We start from the raw sequence: 27,013 nt of genomic DNA on the forward strand, positions 1-27,013 counted from the left end.
AAAGTATTTTTGCAGCTTTTGAGAAACTTATTTTCTATGGAAAATGTTTAAAATTGAAAGTTTTCTATGTTTTTGGAGGAAAATTGCAATTTTCTTCTAGGACCCTGAGTTTTTGTTGGCAGAATCCTAAAACAGGCTTAATCGGTCAAGGGCCTAGGAGCATCTGATTGAGGTGATTGGCTAGCTTTGTGGCAACGGTTGTTGGGTCGGATGAATGGGCTAGTTTTATGATCGTTGTTTGTTAGATCAACGGATCCAATAACAAAGGCAAGAAGCTTGGTTAGTTCAACGGATCCAACACATCAACAGGGTTGGGGAGTATCGTTTTATATTTTCCCTTGTGCCGTGGTCGTATAGTAGCCGTTTGGATTCAGGATTTTATAATCTGGGATTGTAATATCCTTGATTTTATAAGCTAAAACCTGGATTTTACAATCCTGAAAATGTACAATACGGGTTTTAGCTTATAAAGATTGGGCAATGATAAATTAGCACCCCCTTTAGGATAATTCACACCCCTCTTAACGTGAATTGGGGCAGACTTAGGAAATTCAACGTTAAAAGGGGTGCGAATTATCCTACAGGGGGAGCAATGATAATTTTACGATCCTTGATTATAAAATCCTTGTATTCAAAGAGAGAGAGAGGGAGTAAGTGTTTTCACCAAATTGATACCTAATTGGTTGCTAACAGTCCCAAGAAATTTAGAAGAAAAGGCGATAATTCATGGTATTTCAAATGGTTTGAGTTTGATATATTGGGGTTGTGCTTACATTCTGCTCTTCTCCATACCCAATAGAATACAATCCTAAGAAAGCGTTCACCAAATTCAAATCGTTAGTCAACTCTACAAACCGCGTGCTTCTCATTTTATTTGTTTTATTTTATTATGTAGAGGGGAAACCAAAGAAGAAAGCATGCCCTTCCCCGTATGAATTTTCTCAACTAGAAAATTCAACGAGGATGGGTTTGGTAGCCAGATCCACTATCTGAATGGGTGGTATTAAATATCCGCCTACATTGACCTTACTTAAACTAAATAATAAAAGAGCTACCTAAAGGAGAAAGAGATGATCTAGAATGAAAATGACTGACTTGTACACTCGTCATCGGGGACGTTCATCTGATGGCCATTACAGAGGAATATAGTGAGTGGGTTTAAGGGTCCGAGGTCACACAAAGCTATCCTCCAGATTGAGGTGTACAAAAATCAAACAACTCAGAGAGACGCCGCCTTCATCCTGGCCCTGGGTTAAATCAATGTGTTCATCCTTACTAACACTGTTTTTCCACAACGAAAACAAGGGCTCTGCGAGGGACCGCAGAATGGCTGTTGCACTTGCATGAGAAAGCAGCCACCTAAGACAAAATCTTTTCAAAAGTCAGCCTGTGCAAAATGTCTAGTGAGAGATAGTCCCTAGCAAAACCCGTTTTAAAAGTTTTAATCACACTAAGAACTACTTTGGAATTGCTTAATGTAAAAAAAATCAAAACAAAATTGGGTCCGCCCGCCCATTTACAGCCCTACTAATTGATGATTCTATGCATTTGCCCATTCAATGCAAGCCCATGCTCATTTTAGTTTTAGATATCTTTTTTATATAGGCCCCACCAGAACGGACGGACAGGATCTGCCGATGAAGTATCTCTTAAGCCAGGTTCATGTAAAGCATGGCTCTCAATTCAATCAGATCACTTGCCACGTGTACGGTGGAGATTGAGGCGAGCTACCATTTCGGTGGTCTTGCGAGCCGTGAAAGATGGGAAGAAAAACAGAAAGAGGACTAGTGGCGTCACATAAAAACTTGAAGAGCAGTGCTTCACACGGAATTTCCAGCCACGAGCAGTTAGTAAAAGATAAAATACTCGTCCAAACCCCTCTCCTCTTTTCTTCTCTGTAGAAAATTAAAAAAAGAAAAAAAGGAAAAGACTATTGCTCTAAATCTGCTCCGCTGTCTCATTCCCTTCTCCTGCAAGCTGCCTCTCTCTCTCTCTCTCTCTCTCTCTCTCTCTCTCTCTCTCCTAGGTTTCCAGATCTTCTTTTCGTTGCTCCCAGAGATCGAGTTCTGTCTTCATGGCCGGGCGTTACGACAGTAATCCCTTCGACGAAGAAGAAGTCAACCCCTTCGCGGTAACTTTGCATGGATGATCTCAACTTCTCCATCATAATCACTACTTTTCTTTTCTTTTTTTGCCCTTTTGCATTTCTTTTAGATTTTCATGGGTTCTGATTCCAAGTGTGAAATATTAGACGTATATGCGATTTTAGGGTTTGTAGTTTTTTTTTCTTTAGATGATTAACGGTGTTCGCTTTATTACTGTGCTTATTGAGTTGAATTATGAGATTAGAGATCATAGGATTGGAACGACTTGGGATTTTAGACTTCTGGTTTCTAACCAGCATTTGAATTCCACGCAAAGGAGATCGCTCGACTACTTTGTTTAAAGAGTTCAACAACGGAATTGTATATTGCTAGGATTGGAAGGAGGCGGGTTCTTGGGTTTCAGTTTTTTATTTTAGCACATGCTGTTCTTCGTGTTTTCTGGTCAAAATTCTTAGATCTGGTCTCATGGTAATGCTTCTCTACAATTTTTTTTTTGGTCTGCTTTTGTCAAAGGAATGGTGTACTGTATGTAATTCACATTAGGAAAAGGTTTTTTTTTTTTTTTTTTTTTTTTTTTTTTTCTAGTTCCTTTTTAGTATTAATAAATGTTGTCGTGGTTAGCGTTGATGGAATCATCACTATGTTTGCTTATCGGTGTATCTTGTGATCGCCCCAAACATTTGAGTTTATCTGGATTTTAAGGTGTCAGTTTTGTTTCATTCACCCGAAGCAAAACATTTTCTTCAAGTCTGAAAAACAAAACAGATGCATCCTATGTTTCGTTTCGGCCAGAATTTCGTTCTGTTTCGTCCCATTTTGTACGTCTACCCCTTAACGGCTACATTTATTTCTTTTATTGATGTATTATAATAAATTTACTATTTTAAGTGGTAAAATGTGTTTTTTTGTTAAATTTTGTTTATATAATAGTTTCTAATATTTTCTTGCAATTTTCTATTTTTAGATTTAAAATAAAATAAAATTTAACTGTTAAATATTTTTTTTCCATTTCTACCGTCTTTTCCAAAACAAAATGTTGAAATGATTGAAAAAGCAAAACGTTCCGTCCTACTGGCCAAAACGAAACGATGAATGAAACGGAATTGACAGCTTAGATCTGGATTTTCTTTGTCTTGTAATTCTATTCCAGTGTTTTTACTCCGTAGACTTATTTATTGACCTTGATCTGAGCCACATGATCTTCTTCTGTGTCGATGTGACCGTGTTAAAGTTGCTGTTCATTGCACCATGTGCCTTCAAACTACTCCTAATGTCCTTTACCCTCCTGAAAGGCTGCCACAGTTCTAAATCAGTTCTGTTGCAAGGGAGTGTAGAGTGCCTCATCAACCAAAGGAAATGGCCAACAGTCAGCATGGCCAACATAGAATGGTAGTACATGCAAACCTGACTAGATCCCTCAGATACATGTGATGTCTGCAGTCCCAAGCGAGGAAAGGGATTGCCCTTGGCTCAGTCCATCTAGCCCCCAAAAATGCCTCAGTTACATCTTTCAATTTCTTTCCTGGACCTGTAAGACATTCACAACCGTGAATCCCCCACCCAGAGCCATTCAGATTATAATCATTTGCCTGCTTGAGTTCCCTTATTACTAATGCTCTTTGTTGACTTGAATTGTTCATTGGTGCTTCATAGACCGTGTTGCCTCGTCGATATCCTCCTACCAGATAGTCCTGCTCGTCATTTTTTTGTGACACATTTCTTTTGTGCTCCATTCTACACCTTCTGGCTCACATGTATTTCTTTTAAGGAAGCTTAATTTTATTGTCAGGGTACCTCAGCATGTGTAAATTTTAGTAGTCTGGCCGGCTGTAATTTGTTAATTGTACTATTTATTTTCTAGTAACTTACCCGTTTTCTTATGCTTTACATATTAGGACCCAACAATTCGGGCAAAAACATCTGGTCAATCAAACTATGGTGGAGGTCCATTTTATACTACAGTAAGCTTATCTTTTATTTTCTCAACCACCATTAGTTCATGTGACACCATTTTGAAAATGAGAAATGGTTATTTGCACATTATTGTCGATATTCTGCTATTTGTGATTGGGTGAGCACTTTACATTGCCGACCCCAACTAGTTTGGGACAAAGGCTTTGTTGAGTTGAGTTGAGTTGTGAGTACTTTACATTGAAGAATGATCTCTATTTACGATCCACAGACATGATATGTATAAAAGCAAATGTTATCCCTCTGTTATTGTCTGCTGAACAGTTTAAAGGTCACTATCACTAATTGAATTTTTTGCTTTGAGAATAATATGCGATGTTTAACTTAAAGTTTACTTTTCGGATTATTTTATTTAATTAGAAGTTGTATATAATTGTAGTTTAAGCAGTAAATGCTCTATCAAATTGCTCCGTTGTGATCCTGCACTCGATGTAAAACAATTATCGTATTTAATTGGAAGTTGAACATGTGACATCAAATTGCTAGTGTTGTGGCTTGCATACTATTTGGAAGATGCGATAAAAAGATCTGTTATATAAATTGTTTATTGAATTATGCTTCTGAAATTTTCCCATCATTAGTAAAAGGAAAGTCATTGAAGATGACATTCTCTTCAAAGATTTTTCGACCATTAATAGAAGGAAAAAGCATTCTAGATGAGATATCGTGCTAGCATTCAAAATTTAATGTCCTTGATATCTAATAAGAGTTCACAACTAGTGGAAACATAAATAGTGCATTAAGAATCTCCTTAAAGATGACATGAAAGATGTGGACCGGATGGGGGACCATACCAAATCATATTGAAGGTGTCTTGTCAAAAGTAAAATATGTAATGGCATCCTGTCAAAGGGGGATTGTTGAGAGACGAAGAGGGAGGACTAAAGTGGGGTTCTCAGGCCCTATTGGATTCACTGACTCCAATAAGGTGGAGGTAAGAGCAGTCCTTCAGGCCAGAAGGTTAGTGGAGAGATCTATCCTGGATCGGCTGATAGTAGAAGGTGATTCCCTTAATGTCATCAGATGGTTGCAAGGGAGTCGCCCCCATCCCTGGAGATTTGCTGTTCGATGAGATCCAGGATTGGGTCATCAACAAGTGCAGTTTCTACGGTATGGCGGAGGAGACGTTGACCATATCTTCATCCACTGTAGATTTATTGGTGAGATTTGGTGGTTTCTCTCTTTTTTAAGGTGTGATGAGTGCTTCCAAAGCACATCGACGATTTGATTGAGACTTGGGCCTTCGCTCCGTGGGCCGCGAGAGGTAAGACTCTTTGGGATCTTGCTATGGGTGCTACCTTGTGACTAGTCTGGAAGGAAAGAAATAGAAGGATATTAATGCCATCTCGAGATCGACACACACTATCTGACATGCTATGTCCCCTACTAAGGTGATGTGGGCAGTGGGGTCAAAAGAGTTTTGTGGAGTGTTAGAGACATCTCTTTGCTCCACATAGATAGCTCTACCATGAGCGACCGCTCGTCCCCTCAGTGTTCTAAGGAATCTTTATGGTCAACTTTGATGGGTCTAGCTTAGGTAGCCCTGGCCTCACTAGGATTGGTGGGATCCTCAGAGGTCATGAAAGTTCAGTGAGATGGGCATTTTTGGGATCCATTGATGTGTTTGGTTCAAATAAGGTGGAAGTGCTCCATCTTAGGAAAGGTATTCCACTTGTTGGTTGTGTTGTCCTCAATGAGTTTTGATGATGGTGACTCGCTTACCATCATCCATTGGGTGTCGGAAGGAGAGAGGCTTTCCTTAAAGACTCATCGATGCGATGGAGGAGGTCTTGGATTCATATTGAGGGTTAGATGCCTTGTGCCCTTGCTTTCCAGCATGTGTATAGGTCAGCAAATGGGGGCACTGATGCTCTTGCCATGGAGGAGTGGCTAGAGAGGGCCTTTTAGGTCATGATCATTTTCCATTTGGTGACTGTTATTCATTATTGATTGATTGTTGTTCTCTTTGCTTCTCTCTCAATGACGATTTTTTTACCATTAAAAGAAATCTTATTATAATATGTTGCTATTTTGATCAAGTTTATTTACTTCTATTTGCTTATGTTCTCTGTGAAGCACCACTATTTGTCTACTTTCTATGTTCTGTGCTTTAATTATAGAGCTGTCATTTGTTGCATTGCTTCATTTTACTCGTTTATGTAAAGTGTTTTACCATAGCCTGACCAGTCATTGTCTTGTCGAAATTCGCAGCATCCTGGCAGTGTCCCTGCTGCAAATTCAAGGCTTTCACCTCTTCCACCTGAACCTGCAGATTTCAGCTATGACCGTGGTGCAACAATTGATATTCCTCTTGATACAACAAAGGTATGTGGCAAATTTTAGGAATGCAAAATGCTTTGTCCATGTATAAATATCATACATCTTGTGTGGCCACAGAGTTCATTTTCAGTCTGTCTCTGTAATTTTAGGATCTAAAGAAGAAGGAGAAGGAACTCCAATCCAAGGAGGCAGAGTTGAAGAAAAGGGAGCAGGTACCTACTGAAAAAATTGCTGGTGACTGCAGTACATGCATATGTATATGAAACTCTAGATGCATCCAGTAACAAAATTGAGCCTCCTGTAGCATACATTTTTTTGTCTACTTTACATTTATCTTCCAACAAGGAAACAAATGATGCATCCATTGTCAAATTGTTACTGGTTTTGATATTGTCTTCTCTTACAACTGTTAATTGTTATTAGCTTTTTAATATTTGAAGGGCATATTAGTCACTCATCTTATTAGATATCTAGTACCACCTTTCTGAATGGGTGAGAATTCATTTGGTTACATGACCCTGTGCTAATTCTACATTAGATGTGTGGATTTGTATTCATGATCTGTTCTCTTGCTTGTGGCCTATACTAAATATATCATAACCCAATATTTGCAGTGTTGTAACTGACAAGCTAAAATACCAGTTCACGGATTCATTTCATTTTCAAATATGAATTACAGTCCCTTTCTTTTGTAGTTTGGAATGTGAGCTTTCCTTTTCTCCCTTGTAAATGATAGTTTGGAATGTGAAGTTTCCTTTTCCCCCTTGTAAATGATTATGGAGGAAGATATTTGGTGGTGCCCATCCGAGCCCAACAGGACAAAAAGATAAACAAATCTTGTAGTGATTATGGAGGAAGATATTTGGTGGTTTTTTCAGTCAGTTAAAAATTTACCTTCTTAAAAAAAAAAGGATATTTGGTGGTTCCTTTTCTTGTTGTTGTTGTTGTTGTTGTTGTTGTGCGGATGAGGGGTGTGTTGTGTGGAATGGCGTTTGTGAGTACCGAGCAGCAAGTTATTTGTGCGAAGGTAACCCAACTTGAATGGTTGAATGGTTGAATCTCAAAGGTATGGCGGCGGCAACCACCTGAAGGGATGGACTGACGACCCATAAGGGAAGGAGGGACGGCGATGGAAACACCAGCAAGGCCTGAATAGTGCCATTTTATTTTTCCAATTGTGGTTTCTCTCTTGTGACCAACTTGTCTTTTTGTGTTGCTATTTTTTCCCTAATAAATTTCATCACTAGAAAAAGACTTAGTGGAAAGACACAGCAGAAAGGCTGAGGATGGCAGCAATGGACAGTCAGTGGACTTAGGGTCTAGGGTTTACTTTTCGACAGTGGCCCTCATCGACATGGCTTGAAAAACAGTCAACTTGGCCAGGTCGGCTCAGTGTTTGGTCTCATGAGTCCAAGAAATAATGAGTTTTTTTTCTATGATTTAGCCGACACTTTGAATTTATTGCCAACACACGTGTTGTGTCTACACGACACCCGTGTCTGCACGTGTTGACACTCCTTTAGACACTTTTAAATGTACTGCTAGCCGTGTTAGAAACTTTATATGTATGTATGTGTATGAGTGTGACACTATTTCTAGAGTTATAGGGGTTGCCATGTCATATACCTCTTATTCGTGTCGAAACTCGGTACACAAATCCATGCCCATAAATCAAGATTATATTTTATTTCTTATTTTATCCGTGTCCCTGTTTCTAACCTTTTTGGAGTTTGTCGTGTCAGACAGTCCGTGTCCGTGTCGACACACGACACTCGTGTCCATGTCCACAAATCATAGGTTTTTTCTTATTAAAAAAATAAAAATAAAAAACTCACCCTCTCTCACACAGACACATGGGTTCTTCTTTTTAATAAAAAAGAGAAATAGAATTGATGGGGATCATGCTCGGGCTTATACTTTAATTTTAAGTGTCAGTTATAGTAGGTGTGTCAATATCAATTATGGGGGGGCATTAGAGCACCTTTGGGGTGTCTTTATCAAACTCACCAAATATAGTAAGTTCGTATTTAGGGGTGTAAATGGATATTCGAAAATCAGATTACCGTTCGCATCTGAATCCGTTTGAAGTGAATATTATCCGAATCCGTTTCAAGCGGATATTATCCGAATCCGTTTATGAGATATCCGACTCTTAGCGGATGCGAATATGGTTGATGGTATATCCGATCCGTTTAACATCCGAATCCGAGAAGTACATCCTTTTTAGTTATTATTAATAATATCATTAATATTTATTTTTAGTCATGACACACTATCTTTTGTTTCTAAAAGAAAAGTGAATTTTATTTTTAGAAAAAAAAAAAAAACAAATAGTGTTTTGGGTGGGAAATGGAATAATCTCTCCATTTAAGGGTATTCTTAGAGTTTGACATGACTTCTTTATAGAGCAACAAATGTGGGCTGTAGGATGCAAGAGACAAATGGATGATGATGATGATGGAAAGAAGATGGCATAGCTTCTAGAGAATTCTAAAGCAAAAATGCCTTCTAGGTTATTGATGGTAAAAAGGCCATTCATTCGAGGAGTAAGAAGGAGAAGAAAGATAAAGTGCTGCAATAAAATGTTCAAATTTACCGGATAAGCGGATACAGATAATATCCTAATTCGAACAATATCCGACGGAATTGAATTCGGTAATAGATATTAAATATCTGTCGAATTCGAATCCGAACTCGAATTCGGATATAGCCATATCCGCTTCGAATTCTATCCGTTTACAGCCCTATTCGTATTTACTAAATATAGTAAATTTGTATTTACTAAAATAGTGACTCTGTTTACTAGAAATAGTACTTTCTCGCCATTAAAAAGAAGAAATAGTACTTTCTCAAGTTACTAAAAATAGTAAATATGAGTTACTAAAAGTCGAAAGTTTCAATTTGGAGTTTTAATTTGTGTTGAGATGTTATTTGAGTCGTGATAGGATTAGGAATTGAGTCTCAATAGAATTAGGAGTCTTACTTTTTCTCTATAAATGTAAAGACCATTAGCCTCTTTTGAAGGGAGAATAGAAAACTGAAGATTTTTGCTCCCAACATTGGTTTTACCTCAGTAGATGACCCCTTGTGGGCAAGTGTGCTTTCTCCCCTCTCCTCTCTCCTCCCTCTTCTCTCTCATCTTTTAATTTTTTTTCTAACTTGCAACCTGCAGTTATGAAATCTGCAGAGCCTGTTGTTCTGAAACCTGCAAAGCCTGCTGTTTAGAAACCTGCGCAGAGACCTCTTTTCCCAGCCCCTACATATCTAATACAACCCGTATTACCCCTTTTAACCATTTACTTCCTCACCTTCAACCCTCAGTACATCCACACTGCCCATCCTTCCATACTCCACGACCCTACCCTTTCCTGAACAATCCTTATTGACTGTCAATCCAGCCGGCCAACCTTCTTGGACTGTTCCAGCACCAATAATCCTGAAACCAATCCTATAATCCTTGTTTCTGTCTAGAACTTCAAACCAGATACTAACACACTTATAACCTAGTGCCTACGGGTCATCCTCATCCTGTACATTCACCCTGCATAGCCTCTTTCAAGTCATAACATTCCCTTACTGTTCCAAAACAGTCCCAATTGTCCTAAAACTGCCTTAATGCTCAAAATCTGCACCTAAACTTTAACCCTACTAACCCGATCCATATTCCCCATCTTGTCTTGTAGAAGACCACTTCTGTGGCCGTCCTGCATCAACATGGAATCAGAGTGACATATGATGATCTTTCCATACCTATTCTGCGTCAAGAATCTAATTCATTTTAATGCTGACAGAAGAACGGGTCCTATACCACGACTACTTTCTAATGAAGTAATTGACGAATTTGGGACATGATTTAGCTGCCAAGTGCCCCCTAGGATGACGTTGTACCACAAGATCGAGCTAGAGCCTGGAGCCAAACCAGCAAGCAACACCTTATTATGAAAGCCCCTCACGTGATGGGGGCCCCTCTCACATATGTTGGCTTTGGAAGTTGGTTTGGGTTCCGCCCTTGGAACTGGGGGTTAGGTTTCCCTTGGTACTTTGATACATTTCATAAGATGAAGGTTGGAAATTCCTCCAGCCAACATAAAAAGAATATTCAATGTATGAGTTAGAGGAAAACTGGTCTCGTCTTATTCAAGATCTTAATTATGACAGACCTTCTCTCCCAGTTTACACTCTGAAAGCCATTGTGTGCTATTCTTGGTCTATTGGCATGTGTCATTTTTATAACAGCTGTTTATCAAACAGGTTGCTTTTGGAAATAGATTGTTTTGATGGCATATTTGGATGAATCAGCTCTGTGCTTTGTTATGCATCACATTGTGCTCATCTTTTATTCCCATATACCTAGCGTATTAATTTGTAATTTATGCTTCTGGTGCCATGAAGGAACTAAAACGGAGGGAAGATGCTGCAGCACGTGGTACTTTCTCATCGTTTGATCAGAGAACTTTAAATTCATATGTCAATTATGGTAGTGCGTGACGAAGTTGATGTTGCTATATGACCTACCTAATTTTCCATTTCATATTTTTGCAGCTGGAATTGTTATTGAGGAGAAAAATTGGCCTGCGTTTTTCCCCATTATTCATCATGATATTGCAAATGATATTCCCATCCATCTGCAAAGGTTGCAGTATTTTGCCTTTGCATCATTGTTGGGTATGTTTTTCTACTTTATTTCATGGGTGCTACATTTGGATTTTTCCTCAGCTGGTAGAATTTACGTGCATGCTTTTGTTGGTTCACTAAACAAGCATTTATATCTTTCTTAGCACATTTTAATGCAGGTTCTGGTAACTCTTTGTATTGGAACCTCTAAGTTCAGGGGATTTAGGAAATTATGCAGAGCTGCTGCAAATACATCCTGCTAATTGTGACACTGTTGAATTGGATGCATCATATGTAACTGAGCTGTATGCATGCAAAAGTATTAAAGGTCATACCCAATGGATATGAAAAGATGGAAATTATTATTTGCACTCCCTTGTTTTGATATTGGTACTCACCTCTTTATTTTGTGAGCTCCTCTCATTGGCTGTTGAGAGATTGTTCGAAATTGTAATAGACAGTGCGGTGTAAATGGGACGACTGCAAATACCTAAGCAAGGGGTGCTTGTATTATCTACCATGCCAAAATCATTTTCTTTTATTTTTTAATTCTAATTTTTTAAATGAGTTTTTTTTTTTTGTATTTTAGGGTTTTCAACTCCGATTTTCTCTTTTTTTTTGCCCAAAACCTTATAAAGTAGACAACACATAGCAAATTTGTATAGATGACACAGGATCCGTATTTTCTTTTTCCTTTTTTCCTAATCCATTGTTTTTCAGTTTTAATTTTTTTTTTCTTTGTTGCGTTTTAGGGTTCTCTTAATTCCAATTTTATTTCTTTCCGGGAAAAAAATCTTAAGAGAACATGGACACACACACACACACACACATATAATCTATATTATTTGTTTACTATTTAATGTATGAATGTTTTGCAGTTTTGCCATCAAGAGTATCGACATATAGTTGTGTATTTTTCTTGAAAAATATGTAGAGTTGCAGGAAGACATGTCCATGAATATATATCTTTTCGTGCTTTGATTTTGGATCTTTAGAAGCTATCTCCAGGAAACATGCTTCTAGGTAGAGCTTTTCTTTTGGTAAATTTGTTAGTACATTAGCGTGTTCAGTATTTAAAAGCTTTTGTTTTTTTTTTTTCTTTGAATGTAAAAGCTTTTGTTTATTATTTTATTTTATCTTTTTAGCTATATTTAAAATGATTCTCTGCATGGATGTGTTGAATGTAACCGATTTAAGGAATTCTGCAACCTTAGTTGCTAAGAACGTAAGATTTTGTGCAGGTCTGGTAATATGTCTTCTTTGGAATCTTATATCCACTACAGCAGCCTGGATTAGAGGGGAAGGTTAGCTTGGAAAGCTTGACTATATCTAATATTTTTTTTGAGAGAAGACTATATCTAATATAATTTTTTGTCTGTATACTGATGCGTATCTGTTCCCTTGCTATGTATCTGACACCATATCTGGTGTGTCTTTTTTAATTTACTTGTGTTAATTCAGTGTATCTTATCTTGTAGGTGTAAAGATCTGGTTCCTTGCTATTATCTACTTTATATCAGGGGTTCCAGGAGGTTATGTGTTGTGGTATCGTCCTCTTTATCGTGCCATGAGGTATTGCCTCTTGCTACACATTTCCTATGGTTTTTAGTATAATGGTGCACTATATTTCTCCATAATTTCATCCTCGTATGCATGGTTTCAAATTTTGGTCCTTACCGAATCCGAAATTTTGTCCGAAATCCAACAAAATCAAATAAAATAATATTTTATTTCAGACAAAATTTTGGCCGAAATTTCGGGAAAGTATTAAATAATGGAAAAACGAGTTTTTTGGGTGAAATTCTTTAAATTTCGGCCGAAATTTCAAGTACCGTAACGGGCATACCCGATTCAAGACCGAAACCCGAAATTTCGGATTTCGGCCGAAATTTAAAACCATGCTTGTATTTTATTTGTGGCTTTGACATGTGCTTCTACTCGACAAGGTTGTGTTCCTTAATCACATTCTAACACATTTTCAGGACTGAAAGTGCTCTAAGATATGGGTGGTTTTTCCTGTTTTACGCGGTAAAAATTTTGTATCTTTTCTTGTACATTTGAATTGTCATGTTTTTCTGCCCAAAAACATTGCCGATGCCTCACTTTTGCTTCTTTATTATCACTACAGATTCACATTGGTTTCTGCATCTTTGCTGCGGTGGCTCCTCCCATTATTTTCAAAGGGAAATCTTTGACGTAAGTACAACATAAAATTTTGTGATTTTTTTTAACGAGCATCGTTCCTATTAATGGAAACGACCTCAGCTTTATAATAACCCAAACAGCCTATTGACTACCATTTGAAATTTTGCAAACTGGCTACCTATCGCAGCGGGTTGATCTTTTTCTCTTTATAAAAACTTAGTTATCATTTTAGGTTTCACCTTTTGGCTGTAGCAAAGGATAAAGGAGGAATCGTTCTCTCTGGTGCTCATCTCTTTCCATCACCGTTGGCTTCTCCATCTCTGCTATCATCACACCGTCTCCCTCACTGTCGCCACCAATGCTGCATTGGCATCATCATCCCCTGCAGTATCTTTTGATTCCTGGACAACGGAGTTGAAGAGGAGGCAGTGTTTTCTAAGGGTTTGTTTTGCAGGGGAAACAGTGTATTTTAGCAACCCTAGAAGTTGGTGCATGTTTCTGTTGGAAAGGGACAATCCAATAGAATAGGGAGGGGGAAAGAGAAAAACAATAGATAGCCTTACCTTAGATGCAAAATACTTTAAAAGAAAAAGAAACTCTAATTTCATGTTTTCTCTGTGAATGCCTATAAATAACATCAAATAGAACTTAAATTACATGTTTTCTCTGCATTTGCATTTGCATTTGCATCTGCATCTATAAATATTGAGGCTAAAAGAATATGGATTTGGAATTCATATTCTTTTGTGGCTAAGGTTGGTCCTTTCATTGTCCCTCTAGAGTGTCTTTTTTTGGTTGGTTTGTAAGTAGCGGGCGTATCCAAACCATTGAGTTTCTGAGAAGAAGGGGTTTATGCTTGATTGATCATTGTCCGTTATGTTTGGAGGATGGCGAATCTATTGATCACTTGTTCATTCATTGTAAAGTAGTAAGAGTGATATGGGGTTTAGTTTTAGCTCGATTTGGTATCCCATGGGTGTTTCCTCAAACAGTATCTATGCTTTTGGACGGCTGGGAATTTGTCCCTTGGAAAAAGAAAGGGAAGGTGCTGTGAAGGATTTGCCTTTTAGCTCTTTGGTGGGCGGTCTGGAAAGAAAGAAATGGTAGGGTTTTCGAGGGCACAGCCACTTCATCCTTCAGTATTTATCAGAGGATTATAGCTATGTCTATCTAATGGGCGAAGAGTCTTCCTTTGTTCAGATTCGTGTCGGCTTATGATTTGTGGGATAGATGGGATGTCATTTGTATGGAAGGGTTAACTAGGCAGCAGATTGTTCAGAAGTGGGTTCCGTCTCCTGTGGGTTTTAGTAAACTGAATGTGGATGGAGCATCCTTTGGAAACCCGGGGTCTTCAGGTGTTGGAGGACTGATGAGGGACAATGTAGGGGTTGTGGAGTGGGCGTTCTCTGGACCGAATGGGATTTCAGATTCGTCAGAGGCGGAAGTAAAAGCAGCATACTTTGGTATCCTTCACATCGAAAGACCTGTCTTGAATAAAGTTGTTGTGGAAGGGGATTCCTCTAATGTTATTAGTTGGATTGCTGGTAAAGCTCCTCCCCCTTGAAGATTTCTCAGCCTTATTGAGGAGATTTTGGACTGGGTGGCAGGGTCGGAAATTTCTTTTGCCCATGTTAGAAGATCAGCCAATGAAGAAGCTGATGGACTAGCCAAGTCTGGGGTCATTAGGCAGGGTTTAGAGTGGTTTGATGATCTTCTACCTTAATTGTATTTTGTATAGCTAATGTATTTTTATCTTCTTTCTGTTTTCCCTTTGTATTCTGAGGACCAACTCGGTTCCCTTTAATCAATATATCTCGCCATATAAAAAATATTAAGGCTGTGTTCTATTAATTTATGAATTTATAAAAGAAAAAACGATATGAGATAAAAAAATATAAAGTTCATAAAACAGTAAATAGACAATTGTCTGCATAAGTATATGGTTTGATATTTTTCGAACATGATAAAAAAGATTCCAGGAGGCATTTTCTTGCAAACCACGCTCCAATAATTGGAATGGTGTTTGGTCATGCTAGTCGGGCTCTAAAATTTAATTGAACGTGTATCATCTTTTCATGCTCTGCTGCTTGTCACTGTAGTGGTGACTGATGTCCCAAACTCAAATTTAACCCCAAATTACGAGTTTTATTTGTATGTATAAGCTAATAAATACTCTGAAGTACTTAAAAAATCTGGGTTAACTGTCATCTGTGTGCCTCATTTGGCCATAGCGAAGCATTATCTGTTTCACTAGGATCGCTTTGATTGGGGCTTTTTCCTTCTTGAAATACTATAATGTGCTTTTGAATTTTGACATGGCTGCCTTGAAAGCTTATAAGCATGGAGTGGGTGCGGGGGCAGTGGCGGGTGGCAGGGAAGTGTGAGGTCTAGAAGAGTCTAAGGTTGGGAGCACCATTAGAGTGTTTATGTAATGTCTAGAATAGTCTAAGGTTGGGAGCACCATCGGAGTGTTTATGTAATATTTTCTTTCTGTCTTTCAAAATTCAAGTACATCAAAAAATAGTAATTTTTAACCATCTTCATATATGTTTCAAAATTTAAATGCATCAAAAAGCAGTATTTTCCCATCTTCATTTCTTGCCACCTTTTCTCGTGCCTTTTGAAGACACCTTTGTGCTTTATCCAATGAAGTCCTTTGATGAGTTTGAGGAGTTTGGTGCAATGAAGTTGGTGATGGTGGGACTGATGGAATAATAGGTGCAAGTGGTGTGGAGAGAATGGCATCATTAGTATGGTTTGACATGCTTCTTGGTTGCTCCTTCCTAAGGAGCGCCGTATCATGGTTCTGGAGCGGGAGCAGCACCCATGATGCACGATTCGTGCTTCGACTGATCAACCAATCTTGTGGAGTAACCTGTTGGTAGTTGGGCTAATCTGGATATCTTCTGTTAGTTGATTTGCCGGAACAGTATTTACTTCTTGCATAAACCATGACTCATATCTTCTTCACCTTCTTTGATGATAATTATGGGTACCCTCCTCAATATTTTGATTGATTACTCTTGGGTCCTTTGCTTAGGAATAACCAAGTTCATATTCAAAAACTTGTTCATTGACTCAAAACATAGCCAAGTTGGCTTCGCCTTGCCCGTCTTTGAGTGCCTAGACTACACTGCAATTATATAAATAAAAAAGCAATTTTTCATAGACGTAACCAAATGAACCTGAGAAACTGGAAAGGAAGACCGATTTCTATGTTCAGAGCGAGTTTTGAACACCATCCATGTGTATCACTCTCGAACCCAGGAGGACGACGAAAACTTCAGGAAGACCGTGAGACTAAGAGAAGGGCTATGGAGAAATTTATTCAGATATTCAGGGAGTTTTAAGGGAGGAAAAGCTACAAGAGAAAGCATGCTTTATGCCGAATGACCTAAAGAACTGCTCAATATAAAGTAATTCTTATTAGCCTAAGATTGAGATTACCTGCCAGTGTATTTAGTTACAGTGATGGATGGTGGAGATATAAAGGATAATACGTAGGACATACATTATAGGATTCTAAAATAATTTTTATAATCTCTCTCTCTCTCTCTCTCTCTCTCTCTCTCTCTCTCATGAAGCATTTCATACTTTACTAATGTTATTTCTCTATTGTGTTTCCATGGAACAGAGGTATCTTGCCAGCAATAGATGTCATCGGCGATCATGTTATTATTGGGGTAAGTTTCATACTTCTGCCCTAGTGTTTTGGTTGGTTGTTAAAATCTTCCCTCTAACAAATTCCGGCTTTCTATTGTTGATTGAACAAGCACAATATTTCATTGGGAAGATAAAAACATCACAAAGATTAAGTCAATTTCCAGAATTTTAATACCAATTCCTTGAGAATATCGAGAGAACATGGTTGGCTAAATTGTTGACTACCATTCGAGCCCTCTACAAATATATGTGGTTGAAAAAGAACAATCAAGAAGCTTATCAAAAGATCTTTTGCCCATGGATTGTGTCTGTACTTTCTCGAGGTTTACAAACTCTAAGCTTGTAATGCAATTGTACATTTTGAGGCTTTTAATGTAATTTGGATGAGTTAGCAGTTTGGGTTTACCATTCATGTTGCTATTCATGCACATCTTAGTGTTTTGTTATTAGTTTTTGAAATTTGGTTTTTACTTGCTCAAGTTAGAGAGTTCCACATGTTGGGGTTTGAAGCTGCTTAAGTTAGCATTTTTGTTTAATTTCTGTTAGTTGTAGTTATTGTTTCCTCATGCATCAAATCCAACCCTATTCATAAAGCCTACTCTAATCCTTTTGCTAGCCCTTTATAAATCACCTACATCAGTTCTAGGACAAGTCCACTCAAAACTTGGTTGAGTTTCTCAAAGTTTGAAATGCTTATGATATAATCTAATCTTTTGGGTTTTTGGGTTCCGAGTTAGGTTTGAGTTTTCCTATCAAGCACTTTGCATACTCAATTGGAGATTTTTTATTACTTGACGGGGTTGCATATGTTTTTTCCTTGGCTTTTATGGAAATGGAGTTAATCCTTAACCAGAGTTCTGTCCAGCAGAGTTGACCTTTTTTTTTTAAACCCGGAATTTGGCAAGGAACCCGGGGTGGCACCTGGATTTTATTAGAACAGGGAGACAGATGGAAGGAGGGCAAACCTCCCAGCCACAATCCCACATACAACAAATCATTAAAAAAACCTAAAGAAGTCCAAGGAACCTCCTTAGAAGACCTGATATCCTTGAGCATAGCCCCCTTTGTGATGCCCAGAAACGTAACCATACAGCTCATCCTCTGCCTATCTTGGCATCTCAGAAGAGAAATCTAGAAAGGTTCGACTATTCCAGCTTACATTATGATGAGTTGTTGCTGCTATTTTCCAACTGCAGGAGGTTGCACCTGTGAACTTTCTTTTTCTCCTGAGTTGCCACTGTTCATTCCTTCTCACCGTCCTCTCATCTATTGGGGCAGACTCAAAAGTCTTAGATTGGTTGGTAAAATATGGGTTAGATTGTTAGCCTTTACATGGTCTACCAGGAAGTTGTTGTTTTCTTTAATATAGGCCAGACCCACAGCAAGGTCATTGTTCATAATTGGCACATGACTGGGGGATTTTTTTCCCAGTATTCTTACCTGTTCAGGTTGACACTACTGAGATTTTTCACTTTTTTTTTTGTCTCTATGAGAGATGACTGGTATCCATTCTTATGTACCATCCATATCCCTTCCCACAGGTTCAGTTTCTAGTATGTTCAAGGACTCCATGTCACTGCTTTTAGCATTTATCCTAAGAGTAGAAAGTAGAAACAAAGTTCCTTAAGGCAGAGCAGTGGTCTGTTCCTTCTCCTGCTCTTATAAATCCAGCAGAGTTGACGGAGCATTTTGTCAAGTCTCTGTGTTTGTCGGCACTGTTCTATCTATATTTACATGGAAATTTCCATTCGTGTAGTGCCTATTATTTTTGGGTGATCGTCCTTCTTTTCCATTATAAAAACTGAGCACCCGAGCACCCAAACTTGAGTTGTGCAATGGTTGAGATGAAGTGCTTTATATGGTTAGCCAATGTTTAAGACTCATCGTTCCATTCCGAACTCGGCTGAGTTAGCCTGGTTAGGACGTTTGTTTTTCTTACAAATAATTTTTTCTCATATTCGACTTTGATCGTTTTAAGTTTGATGATTAATCACACCATCAACGCCTTAGTAGTACCTGCTGACTGATTACCTGACTCTTCGCTTACAGATCTTTTACTTTATTGGCTTTGGCTTCTTCTGTGTCGAGTCACTGCTCAGCGTCTGGGTTATTCAGGTTATTTTCTTGAATTATTTCGCCTCATGCTCACCATCTGTCGCTTTTCATTTCAGTGTCTATTTCCATTTTTCACCATTTTTTTGGTTCCATATGCAGCAAGTATATATGTACTTCAGAGGGAGCGGCAAAGCTGCTGAGATGAAGCGTGATGCTGCAAGGGGTGCCATGAGGGCAGCACTATGATATGAATTGGGAACTTTTTCCACACCGATGGATGAAAGTATTGGAATTGCCGTTGATGATAGTAGATTAGAGATTCTTTCTTCAGTCTGGACTGGTTATGCGGCACGTGTTTCAAATCTTGGTGGGTTTCTGTGATTTTAATGCTCTTGATATTGCTTAGGGTATAGGATACTTTAGAGAGGAGTGTAGAGGAGACTGCAAACAGCACTGTAATCAGGTATTGGAGAGGTACAGCTTCTTTGATTTTCCTTGCATTGTTTATATTATTCAGTTTGCTTTTGTGAGCTGTCTCTATTTTTATGGTATTTTGGGTCTTTGAGTGAGCTCCTAAATGCAGGAAGCTATTAAGAATGTCGCTAGTAACATCTCATGGTACCATCTTTTGCCACAAGCTATAGAATTTATGGATTTTTTGCTTCATATTTTGGCAAACAGTCAAAAGATTAGGAAAAGAGCAATAAACGGTAGAATTTAAAGTAGCATAATGGTACTTTCTCACTGCCCGAGATACCTAAAGGTTGGGCCCATCTGTGATGTACGCATGATATATATTCGTTCAGTCTTACAACTGTAGAGTAGAGATTGCATAGCCTAAGGCCCTGTTTGTTTTGGATTTGTAGAACCGATTGTGAGTCCAATACTGATTATTGGACTCAAAATTAAGGTTTAATTCTGCGTCCAACAATCAGTATTTGACTCGCAATCAGTTGTCAAAATCCAAAACAAACAGGGCCTAAATGTCAGGTTGGTGCTTGACTTTTACTTAATCCGTCCATTTGCGGTTTGCCAATGCTATTTCTTTGGATTGGTGTTTCAGTCTATTTGTTCTATGTTGAGGTTTTGATTTATTAAGAAAATGGAGTATTTTGGCTATTAAGGCTAAAAAATGGACGTGAAATTTGTTTTATGTTTAAAAATTGAACATAAAACAAATTTTACATCCATTTTTACTTGGAAAGGAATAGAGCCAGAGGAAAAAGGAATTTGACTTTGAGTTCAAGTTTCAACTTTGGTGGACAGGAATTCAGCTGTATGTACGCAGGGTTGCAACTTGGCCCAGGTTGGGTTGGGTTTTTAAGATGAGCACATGTATCATACCAAACATAATCGAGATATCAACCATTTCATTTCAAATTACATTTCTTAAAAGTACATCCTATGGATAATTCTAACCCACGGGATCTGTTACCACTCCAAATGGACCGCCAAAATTAAGTTAAGGAGAGAAAGGCAAAGTAGTTGCTCAGAAACCTGTATCGGGCAAATGGTTAGGACTTGGGAACGAGTTAAGATGAAGGCCTCTTATCATAAGAAACTCTACTCCTGTTTTCTTCTCCATAAGAAACACTTGGTAAGCCCGGAAGAAATACGTGTACTGGTCATTATCACCATTGATGGGTCATTATCACCATAAATGAACAAGCAGATCCGGAACATTTAAGCAATGGTCCTCGCCATGGGCGGGTCATTATCACCATAAATCACACACCAATGGGATGAACAGTGAACCACGATCAGGTGCCCTTTACAATCTCCAACAACCAACAGTTAGGAGGGGGTCGTATGGCTTTTAATTTCAGGCAATGGCTATCCATATCAGTGCCACGCACACAGGTGAGACTCACTTTGAAAGAGACGACGCAATAAATAAAAGTAGCGTCATGAAGCACCACGTGGCCTATATTTGTTGGGACCCACAAATACGCGTGAAACTTTTATAGCAATCGGCGACCTGGATATGCGATTCCTGGTCCTGCTTTCGTAGCGCAACCAACCGAACAAACAAACAAAGAGTGGGATGAATCGTGAGAACCCAGAATTCCTCAATTATCCGCAGACACCCCCTCAACAATATACCTTCTTTGCATGCTTAGATAAGTAATTGATACAAATATATACCAAAGAATCACCAGATGAAACATAGCCATGTTTGGCAACCATGAAATTTTTTTCCATGGAATATAAATTTATCTAGAGGTCTCACCCTCCTCTCGCTAGTCCCTCTAAGGTGTCTCCCTCTGCCGCCCTCCCACACCATTGACATTAAGCTAATAATACAAGGGGAAAATAAATTCATGGTTGCCAAACATGGGATAAACTACTCTTTTATTCATAACAAACTAAGAGCTTAGGGAAAGGGGGAAAAACCAGTCAAAATAGAACATAACTTCTATATTTAGCATACTAAACCAACTTATATGCGCTGAAATATAAAACGAAACCGGTTCAACCAATACCGACCGGTTTCCCGTCTACCGAAAAACCGCTCACTGCTGGGTCTAGCAGTAAGCGACACACTTCTTCTTGCAATCCATGGTGCACCCGCCACCTCCACCTCCGCTGCCGTAATTCTTGCCGGAGTGGCTGTACGACGTGAAGCACTTAGCCGGACACGTCAGCTTCTTCTTGTAGCACGGCCCCGCATCGGAACACACAACCGTCGGCCTCACGATTCCACCCTTGGCATAACCGCCGCTCGGCCCTCCGTACCCGGCACCGTACCCTCCACCGATAGGCACACCGCTCCCGAACCCCGGCACACCGCTTCCGAATCCCGGCACGTCGAAACCCGGTATGCCGAAACCGCCACCGGGGCCTACAGATCCGCCATGGCCCCCCTTGGATGATTTCTTCATCTCGGCTGCGAAAGCCGAACCGGATTCCACCCGCACTGCGAAGGAGGCGGAAACCACCGTAGCGAATAAAACCGCTATTAGAAAACTGGTAGTATAAGTCATGAGTGGTTTCTGTTTTGAGGGTTCCTGTTGGAGAAATAAGAGTGGAGAGGAGAGGTGGTTAAATAAGAGGAAAATGGTGGGGTGCGGTCGAAAAGCATTTAAAGAGACAAGAGTTGGATGACAGTTGAGGCGACATGGCATCAGTATACGGTGTATATACTAGACAAGTGGACAGTCATGAAAATATCTCCTTATACCAAACAACCCTGTATGGGGAAATGGTGGGGTATGATAGAAAGCATTTGTGAAGAGAAGAGTTGGATGACAATTGAGTCCATATGACCTCCGTATGCACTTGTAGTAGGGCTGCACATTTAACCGTCTAAACCGATAAACCAAACCGAAATGCCCGGTTCGGTTCGGTTTTTAGTGCCATTGGTTAAATAAGGGTGGACTCCCATGGATGTGTGCAGCCCTAACTTGTAGTGTATCTATCTTCGTTGAATATGACGTCAAACGGGAGGAGACAAGCATTTTGATTTGTCTAGAATTACCTCGGAGAATGCGGAAGTAGTGTTTGGTTGCACGGCATATCCTTGGAAAGTAGGAGAAAAAGTAGGGGTGTCATTATCAATATAGGGATAGAGGAATGAGAGAGCATCATTACCTAGAAAATTCAACCAAAATTTTTTAGTTTTGGAAGGATTTGCTTTTAGATGGGACAAGGAATCCACATCATCACACAAGTATTTATTACATTGGACACATCCATGGGAGTCCAATGCTCTTTTGGCAACCAAACATGGAATGGCATGCCAAATCCAAACTAAGTTCAGACGGCTACCGAGCTTTTGTGTAACCAAACGAAGCATAAGTAACTAGGTGGGACCCAGCTTGGTATATGATAGGTTTAAAGGGCTAGCACAATGCATTCCATCCATAACGTATTTGATAAATTTTGAAGAGAAGATTTTTTACTAATTCTTGGATACATTACAATCAAGCCAAATGAGTGTTTATATAGAACACTCAAGAAGATAAACATAGAAAATACAAAATTTGGGAAGATAAACATAGAAAGTGATTTGATGACGCCCAAAATCTGACTGCACGAACTAACTTCGCAGAACTTATAATCCTGCGATCACAGAAAAAGCGTCAGCGGGCCCGGAGTTGTGGCTCCGGATGGCCACTTCGACACTCAAGTCAGAAACGGGCAATCACAAATAGTAGACGGGGAATGGGAGAGAGCTTAGTCAGGTTACTGGACCCGAGAAGAAGAGAGGGTGAGTCCCTTTGCTTGAGTGCGTAGTCCCCTTTTTATAGAGGTAGAGATCCATGATCTTAGAGATATCAATCGTGCCTTTGATTTCGCCTACGTGGGGCGTGATGGTGGGAGAATAAGATCGTGGAGACATCAATCATATCCTTGATTCAATCCAAGTGGAGCTTGATAGCTGGCGAATAAACACGTGGAGATACGGTTTCCGATGATTATGGGCGAATATCGGGGATGGTGATTTAGGCGGGACGTTTCAAATTCGAAAGTCGTGCCTTACGCGTATCGGCCGTCCGGATTTCCCGTTTGGAGGCGAGATCTCCGCGATCGCGTTTGGTTCCCTGGGTAGCTCGGTACCGTCCAAGGGAGAAGTATCAAGGAGGTCCAATCGAAGTTCCTTACCGAGCGTTGTTGCAGGATTGTGTCGACCCAGTTGAGTAATGGGGAAGGGGTTCGACGTTCGGTGCCGGATAATGGAGAAGGGGTTTGAGGTTCGGTGTCGGATATACCGATTTTACCCCTAACATACTGCCCCCCTACTTTCTTGTCCCTTTGTAAGGGTCAAGGAAGTAGTTAAATTTTCAAAGGGTGGGCCGGTGCCGACCTTCTAGAGGTGATGGAGTTGAAGCGTCTTTCTAGGGAATCGGCGGGCGGATTCAATGTCGTGTCCTTTAATAGACGCGTTATCCATCCTTCAGGGTTTTTCTTGGAAAACGGCGAAAACATTTAATTCCCACCTATTTCCCACACGGGTTTTTTGGAAAACAGGTCGGGCCCTTATTTCCCGCTTTATGGGAGATTTTGAAAATCGGCGGGACATTAAATCCAGCTCGATTTTCTCGCCGAGCGACCCTTATAAAAAAAAGGGAGGGTGAGGGGGAGAGGTGTCTGTCATCTGTTACTTTTTCTTCTCTCCCCCTTCGCATCTTCTCTGTCAAAAGATGTCTCAAGAGGCCGCCGGCGAGGATCAACTAGGGGCGATGGCCCTGGCGGTGGAAGTGGAATTGCTTTCGGATGGGGATGGAGAAGATCTTCCCGTTGCTAGGGAACCGGTGGCCCGCAGAACTAGGAGGTCACAAAGGTTGAAGAGGTCGGCGGCGGTGGAGCCTAGTCCCCCGGAAATGGTAACTCCGGTGGCGGTGGCTTCCTCATCGGCCGGAGCTGAGGGGGTAAGTCGCGTCCCCCAAAGCCAGAAGAAGCGGAAGGCGGAGATCCCAAAAGACTCAGGTTCCTCCTCTCCTAGGGATTTCCTCGCTCCTGGCGACGTACCCCACTTCGTCGCCAATTATAGGCGGTCCCTGAAGCATACCATGGAGAGGGGTCAGGGGGTGGCAGATCAACTTCTCCAGTAAGGCTTGGAGGTTCTTCGGCTGAGGGCCGAAGTCGGGAAGTTGGAGATGGAGAACGAGGCCCTGAGGGTGATGCTGCAAGGAGCTACCGAAGGTAGCACGAGGGTCGGGCTCCGCGTCGTCCGGTCTCGAGCCTCATCTGGAGGCGAATTCGCCGGGGAAGGACTCTGAAGAAGATCCGGAGGAAGACCCGGGCGAATGATGAGACCTTCGGCTACGACCGTGGCACGGTCGATTTTGAAGCCTCCTTCTGGGACAAAGAAGATCGTGCCAAGTGGGTGCTGTGGCGATGCTGAGGTCCAACCTCCTGTAGCGTTTTGGCAGTTTACCAGACGCATGATACTGAAGCTCCGGGCGTCGACTCTTCTCAATTCCTTCCAGTCTTATTCCGCTAGTCGTTGTTTAGCACGGTTCCAAATGTATTTTTTTTCCTTGCATCTGGCCTAGAAGCCCACCTTTTGTAAAGGTTTCTTCATTTGTGAATGAAAGGATTTTTGTCATTTTCCATGTCTTTTTGCATTGTTTACATTCAATGTCGCGAGTAGCTTGTAGATAAATTGTGAACTTAGTATCAATGACAGTCGGAATCGAGCATCGCGACTTACGCATTATTATGCAAAGGAACGTCGTTTTGGTTGGGCTCACGTTCATGACACAAATGAGAACGTTCGGCCCTGGGCGTATTCTAACCTTGCTGCAGACATAACGTAGTTTGAGTGTATTGTATGACTTTATTAAGCGACACTCGGTACCGGAGTATTCCTTCTGAGGGGCGTTTCGAGGAGACACGTGTAATAGTGGTGGCTTTACGGGAAACAGTGGATTGGCGCTTCGAACAATGATGACAAAACGGTGCATTAATGATTTGGGTAACTAAGTGGGTGTTAAGGGGCGCCACATGTCGCATAACGTCAGAGTGACATGACTTTTTGAGTTTTTCCGCGTGTGGACCTATAAAAGCCCGCTCATTTTTCTTTTTTCTACCATTATCTCCCTCCCTCTCTTTTCATCCATTGCTCCGGCGAAATCCTTTCTCCGGTGGTTCGCTTCCCTTTTTCCGTTAGAATCTCCCATTTAGCTTATGGACCGCAACGTCCGAGGGGATCCCCTGCATGTCGGAGGCGGACCAGGCAAAGACATCCGAATTAGCTTTTAAGAAATTGACAAGTTCGGTTCTAAGCTTACCTGACAGGAGAGAACCTATTTGGACGGTTTGATCTTCGGTGCCGGTGAACAGAGGAACTTTCGTGAGTTCTTCAACCGGTTCTCCTTGCTTTACTTCAACTCGTGGGTCAGTACCGCCAATGAAGAAGTTTTCTTTGGCGGCCTTTTTCTTTTTCAAGAGGGCGGCGTAGCATTCACGGGCTTTCTCTTGGTCTCCGATAACCTCTCCAACGCCGAGTTTGGTAGAAAACTTTATTTTCAAATGTTCCACTGCCCCCAATTCATTTAAAGCTGGCCTCCCAATGATCCCATTGATGGTCCGCTGGTTCGAATGGGTGCCGAATGTTACGGGGAGTTTGATTTTGCCACGTACCTTGACTTCCTCTCCGGAGAATCCGAAGATGGACCAATTAACAGGCTCCAGCCTATCATTGTTGATGCCCATTTCAGCGAAGGTGTTCTGATGGAAGACATTGACTGAGCTCCCTGTGTTTACCAAGATTCGTCCCATGCTACAGTTGGCGATGTTAAGTCGGACTACCACGGCGTCATCATGATGTCGATCTATGGTTCCGTAATCTGCTTCGGTGAAGGTGATAGGTGCATTGGCACTTGGTCCAGTCTTTGGCAGGATTTTCTATGAGTTGACTTGTCCTGCATAAAGGGCGCGTCCTTCACCAGTTGGTCCTCCGGCCGCTGGGCCTCCATAAATGGTGTTAATATTTCTGATGACTTTTGGTGCTTCCTCCTGATCTTGCTCTCTGCGTCGACTGCTGTAGACACCCCATTTTGACCGGACCCAAGTTCGCTATGCTTGGGAGAAACCCCATCCGATCATTTCCGCCATGTTTCGCATTTTTTCGTGAGAGGTTGAGAGAGATTATTCATAAGAATCCAAGCGAGGGAGAATTTGGACCCGTTTGGTGGGCCCGCATTGAACATTTGTTTAAAATTCGAATCAACCGAGGGCCCACATTGTGGGGCCCACGTTGTGGGGCCCGCGTTGTGGGGCCCACATTGTGGGGCCTCAGTAGGGCCTCTTGTGAGGCCTCTTATGAAGAACAATAATGATGGATTCTCCACTAAAGAAACATGATGGGCCCTCCACTAAGAAGAATGATGATGGATTCTCCACTAAGAAACATGATGGGCCCTCCACTAAGAAGAATGATGATGGATTCTCCACTAAGAAACATGATGGGCCCTCCACTAAGAAGAATGATGATGGATTCTCCACTAAGAAACATGATGGGCCCTCCACTAAGAAGAATGATGATGAATTCTCCACTAAGAGGGACAACATGATGAGCTCTCCACCAACACATCTCTCTCTCTCTCTTTCTCTCCCTATATATATCTTCCTTCCCATCCATAAGAAAAGAGGAGAAAAAGGAGAGATTTATCTTCCATTATCTTTTTCTCTTCCATTATCTCTTCCAATCACTCCCTCCAATCCCTTTCCCT

The 27,013-nt window shown here is 40.6% G+C and overlaps 2 protein-coding genes across 3 annotated transcripts; one reads left to right on the forward strand and one right to left on the reverse strand.

Annotated features, from left to right (window-relative positions):
• Positions 1–1,819: 1,819 nt before the first annotated feature.
• On the forward strand, positions 1,820–19,363 carry LOC143883835 (secretory carrier-associated membrane protein 1-like). Of its 2 annotated transcripts, XM_077387148.1 has the most exons (13): positions 1,821–2,131; positions 4,001–4,066; positions 6,288–6,401; positions 6,506–6,568; positions 10,749–10,782; positions 10,899–11,021; positions 12,212–12,274; positions 12,449–12,542; positions 12,953–12,998; positions 13,099–13,166; positions 16,750–16,798; positions 18,828–18,893; positions 18,993–19,363. In XM_077387148.1, the coding sequence occupies exons 1-13, from the start codon at positions 2,075–2,077 to the stop codon at positions 19,077–19,079; spliced, it is 930 nt and encodes a 309-aa protein (XP_077243263.1). In that variant the 5' UTR covers positions 1,821–2,074; the 3' UTR covers positions 19,080–19,363. The 2 variants fall into 2 exon arrangements, with proteins under 2 accessions (XP_077243264.1, XP_077243263.1); XM_077387149.1 differs by lacking the exon at positions 4,001–4,066 and having other exon boundaries at positions 1,820–2,131.
• A 1,805-nt stretch (positions 19,364–21,168) lies between these two features.
• LOC143883836 (uncharacterized) lies at positions 21,169–21,893 on the reverse strand. The gene has a single exon (XM_077387150.1). The coding sequence runs from the start codon at positions 21,815–21,817 to the stop codon at positions 21,359–21,361; it is 459 nt and encodes a 152-aa protein (XP_077243265.1). The 5' UTR covers positions 21,818–21,893; the 3' UTR covers positions 21,169–21,358.
• Positions 21,894–27,013: the final 5,120 nt, after the last annotated feature.

This window comes from Tasmannia lanceolata, unplaced genomic scaffold (genome assembly GCF_043159265.1).
Source record: "Tasmannia lanceolata isolate RefF3 unplaced genomic scaffold, GAP_Taslan_0.1 ptg000008l, whole genome shotgun sequence".
NCBI classification, from domain to species: domain Eukaryota; kingdom Viridiplantae; phylum Streptophyta; class Magnoliopsida; order Canellales; family Winteraceae; genus Tasmannia; species Tasmannia lanceolata.

Coding starts and splice junctions, on each gene's coding strand:
- LOC143883836 (XM_077387150.1), bottom strand. CDS start 21,817: ATGACTTATACTACCAGTTTTCTAATAGCGGTTTTATTCGCTACGGTG.
- LOC143883835 (XM_077387148.1), top strand. CDS start 2,075: ATGGCCGGGCGTTACGACAGTAATCCCTTCGACGAAGAAGAAGTCAAC. Junction 6,402..6,505: donor TTCCTCTTGATACAACAAAG/GTATGTGGCAAA, acceptor CTGTAATTTTAG/GATCTAAAGAAGAAGGAGAA. Junction 18,894..18,992: donor TCAGCGTCTGGGTTATTCAG/GTTATTTTCTTG, acceptor TTCCATATGCAG/CAAGTATATATGTACTTCAG.